Raw genomic sequence first — 4,360 nt, 5'->3', positions numbered from 1 at the left:
CTATCCCCACTGAGGGCGCGTGGCCGGGCGCCCAGGGCAAAGCACCGCTGGCCCCGCTGGCCTCTGCCCCCACTGCTCTGCCCCACCCCAGGGAAGGGTTAAGCCGGCCTGGCCGACCGCACCTTTGTTTGCAGATCTGCACCTGCGCTCCAATCCACCCGGCAAAGGAAGGCGGGACTGCATGCATCCCACCAGAAAAAGGACCCTCTCCTGTCTTCCCACAGGCCTTGCCCGGGTGGGGACCCCCAGGGACCAGAGCCCCGGCACCACCTCCAACCTGCCGTGGAAGGTGGGCGTCTATCTGCTTACGTCAGAGCAGTTCAAAGTTCTGTGTTTCCATTCTACCTTGGGGCAGGTTGGGGTGCTTGCCCAGAGGCCTCCCCCCATGCTGCCAGGAGCCCCGGGGTCGAGCTGCATCCCGAGAGCTGAGGGCCCCACCCCGTGCTCTGTCCTTGGGCGTGACCAGAGCCGCCTCTAGGGAGAAACCCCGCTCAGTGAGGCCTGGAGCTCAGACGTTGCTTCTGAGGCTTCAGGCTGACCGTCCCCCCAGGCCCCAGCCCCCCAGGACGCAGCAGCCCCTCCACACCGCCTTCCCAGTGAGACCACGGCTGAGCTCGCCCTTCTCTGCCAGGTGGTCGCAACTGCCCAACACCCGCCAACCAGCCCAGCCAGCGGCCCCGCAGTCCTCCACTCACCGCCCCCCAAACACTCAGCCCAGAGCCCTCCAGGGCCACCTCCTCCACCCCCGGCGTCTCCGGCCCCCCACCCCCGATTCTCAGAGCGCAGCTGGCCCCTCCCCTGCCATAGGCCGAGGGCTGCAGTGGCCCCCCCACCTCAGCCCCTTTCCTGGGGGAGAGCTCTGCCCACACGAACGTGGGTCCTGCCGCAGGCCCCTGCTGTAGCTGCTTCCTCCGGGGGCTCTGTGTGGCCACGGTCTGGACACCTGCTCAGCAGGACACTGGGAAACGCTGGCACCTGCCCACGGAGGACCTGGGGTCCTGTAGGCACCTCCGCAGGACAGGGTGAGACCCCGTGGCCCGAAGCCTGCCTGCCTGTGTGGGGCGCAGTGCTGGGGACCCTTGCTCCCTCGAGGTCACCTTGCCTGCTGGGGACCACGTGTGACGTCCCGGGGGGCCCAGTGGCCCCTCTGGTGTTAACAGGACGTGAGGAATGGCTTGCTGGTGTGTCCTGGTTTTGGTGGAGGGGGATGGGTGGGGAGGGAGGGGGAGCCGGCCGGAGGGGTCGGGGGGTGCCCACCGTGGCCCTGGAAGGGGAGCGGGCTGCGGGCGGTGAGGCGGTGGCCCCGTGCGGTTCACACCAGGCCTCTCTCTCAGGAGGGAGAGAAGACGTCAGCCCTCCCGACCCCTCGTTTCTCACAGGTGAGGGAACCCACAGCCAAGACGGGCACCGTGATCACACTGTTCCTTTGCGAGAAAACAGAACACCAATTCCACATTCTAGGACACCTCCCCTCCCCAGACCACCCACCCACTGGCTCGCACTCCAGAAACCGCTGGGCTCGTCCATACAGACTGGGGACAGATCTACCCTGTGCCAAACCCCTTCATGGACAGACAGACACCCTGGCCGTCCCTGAGCTCCTGCTGCTGACCCCGGCACAGACCCGACGGGCCAGACGGAAAGGGCTGCTCCTGGGGGCAGGTTTCTCGTTAAAGGGCCCGTCCAGGGTTACTCCTTGGGGAGGAGGGAGCATGAGTGGTCCTGCTGGCTGCTCCCCCGCGCTGCCTGGGAACGGAGACCACGTCCAGAGTATGACCTAGTCCCCTGGGGCAGCTGGCCTGGTGCTGGCGTCCACTGAAGACCCAGGCTGGTGGGGAGGCCCGCACGCTGGCCAGCTCCCAGCCCTTCACAGGCCTCCCTGTGGAATGGAGCAAATGACACCCACCCAGGTGGGTGTGTCATCCTCACAGTGACCCCACTAGGGACGGACACACCGGGGGCCAAAGCGAGGAGACAGGCACCATGGAAACCCAGGGACAGACCACGGCACCCACCGGGACCTCAAAGAGTGATGAGGGCCCCCACCGGGCACCACGGACAGACCAGGGCCTCAACCAGGACACATGGACAGACCAGGGCTTCCACCAGGGCCCCATGGACAGATCAGGGCCTCCACCAGGACCCCAAGGACAGACCAGAGCCAACTGGGAACCCACGGACAGACCAGCCGCCACCGGGACCCAAGAGACAGGCCAGTCCCCACGGGGACCCCACAGACAGACTAGTCACCACCGGGACCTGACGAAGAGACCAGGGCCGCCACCGGGACCCCACGAACAGACCAGGGCCCCCACCGGGACCCCACGAACAGACCATGGTCCCCACTTGGCCCCAAGAGACACAGCACGGCGCCCACCAGGACCCCACGGAGAGACCAGGGACCCCACTGGGACCCCATGGACAGACCAGGGCCCCACCGGGACCCCACAGAGAGACTGGGACCCCACAGACAGGCCAGTCCCCACCGGGAGCCAACAGACAGAACAGGGCCCCCACCAGGACCCCACAGCCAGAACAGGGCCCCCACCGGGATCCCAAGGACAGGCCAGCCCCACTGGGACCCCACAGACAGACCAGGGCCCTCACTGGGACCCCAGAGACAGACCAGTCCCCACCAGGACCCCACGGACAGACCAGGGCCCCCACCGGGACCCAAAAGTCAGACCAGGGCCCACACCGGGACCCCACACACTGACCAGGGCCCCCAATGGGACCCCACAGACAGAGCAGAGCCCCCACCGGGACCCCACAACAGTCCAGGGCCCCCACCGGGACGCCACGGACAGACCAGGGCCCCCACCAGGACACCAAAGACAGACCAGGGCCACCACGGGGATCCCACAGACAGACCAGGACCCCCACCGGGACCCAACAGACAGACCAGGGCCCCCACCGGAACCCCACAGACAGACCATGGCCCCCACCAGGACCCCACAGACAGACCAGGGCCCCCACAGGGATCCCACAATCTGACCAGGGCCCCCACCAGGACCCCACGGACAGACCAGGGCCCCCACCGGAATCCCACAGACCAACAAGCCCCCACCGGGACCCCATTGACAGACCAGGGCCCCCACAGGGACCCAAGGAGAGACCAGGGTCCCCACCTGGACCCCACGACAGATCAGCCCCCCCTGGGACCCTACAGACAGGCCAGTCCCCACCATGACCTCACAGACAGACCAGGGACCCCACCGGGATACCCAGGTAAACAAGCCAGCACTGAGACAGCACGGTGCTACCAGGGCCCCCACCGGGACCCCACAAACAGACCAGGGCCCCATCGGACTCCATGGGAAGACCAGGGCCCCCACCGGGACCCCAGAGACAGACCAGTCCCCACCGGGACCCCACAGCCAGACCAGGGCCCCCACCGTGACCCCATGTACAGACCAGCCCCCACTGGGACCCCACGCAGAGACCAGGGCCTCCACCTCGGTCACCTCTTGGACCCCATGCATCTGCCCTCTCTCTTCTTGTAAATGGCATTTTAATGTATTTGTTCTTCACAGAGACACGTGTGCCCAAATCATTTCGCGTGACCGTGTGGGTGGCCCATACTGCCCCCTCCCTCTACCAATGTCCCGAGTCCCCAGGTGTCACTCCAACTCGCTTTCCTCGGTGTTTTCTCCTTGTGCACAAAACTCGATACTTACATGTAGAACATGAGCACGTGTGATCTGCAGCGTATGCTTCTGTAACTATGGATTTTTACTGGGGCCTTTGCAAGAATGACGGGTTGTATAAACGTCCCACTTCTCACCTGTGTCTTGACACCTCCAGGCCACCTGGACGCCTTCCCTCCTTGGAGGGGCTGCACACTAACCCCCTGTTGTGCTGAGCTGTGTTTCCCCAGATTCATATGTTGAAACTCTGACCCCCAGAACCTCGGAATGTGACTGTGTTTGGAGATGGGGCCTTTACAGAGGGGATTAAGGTAAAATGAGGCCGATGGGGTGAGCTCTGATCCAATCTGACTGGTGTCCCTATAAGAAGAGGAGATCAGGACACAGACCCCGGGAGGACATGGGGAGACAGCCCTCTGCACTCGGAGGAGAGAGGCCTCACAAGAACCCTGATCTCAGACTTCCAGCCTCCAGGACTGGGAGGAAACTAACTTCTATTGTATAAGCCCCGGGTCTGTGGCACTCTGTTACGGCCGCCCCAGGCCAACTGCACACCCGGCGCTCACTCTGCACCCACCACGCCAAGAGAGGCCACGAGGTGCCGCAGGATCACCCCTGCTTGGTGTCCTTGAAGGCATCCCGCAGAGTCGGGATTTGCAGATGCTTCTAATCGTGTGATGTGACCAGACGGCCTAGCCCTGAGCTCTTCTACA

General features: G+C 64.7%; 1 protein-coding gene across 2 annotated transcripts; it reads left to right on the top strand.

The window, feature by feature from the left end:
- The first annotated feature begins 223 nt into the window (after positions 1–223).
- Positions 224–4,091, top strand: LOC132347556 (proline-rich protein HaeIII subfamily 1-like). 2 transcript variants are annotated; one of them, XM_059894178.1, is made up of 2 exons: positions 224–289; positions 1,380–4,091. In XM_059894178.1, the coding sequence occupies exon 2, from the start codon at positions 1,984–1,986 to the stop codon at positions 2,992–2,994; it is 1,011 nt and encodes a 336-aa protein (XP_059750161.1). In that variant the 5' UTR covers positions 224–289; positions 1,380–1,983; the 3' UTR covers positions 2,995–4,091. The 2 variants fall into 2 exon arrangements, with proteins under 2 accessions (XP_059750161.1, XP_059750150.1); XM_059894167.1 differs by lacking the exon at positions 224–289 and adding an exon at positions 989–1,022.
- The last annotated feature ends 269 nt before the right edge of the window (positions 4,092–4,360 follow it).

Source organism: Balaenoptera ricei, chromosome 1, assembly GCF_028023285.1.
Source record: "Balaenoptera ricei isolate mBalRic1 chromosome 1, mBalRic1.hap2, whole genome shotgun sequence".
NCBI lineage: Eukaryota > Metazoa > Chordata > Mammalia > Artiodactyla > Balaenopteridae > Balaenoptera > Balaenoptera ricei.
The sequence above is the reverse complement of the archived record's forward strand: the minus strand, read 5'-3'. Positions and strand labels throughout refer to the sequence as shown.

What these genes read in the sequence shown, in the direction of transcription:
- LOC132347556 (XM_059894167.1), top strand. Translation starts at nt 2,418, where the DNA reads ATGGACAGACCAGGGCCCCACCGGGACCCCACAGAGAGACTGGGACCC.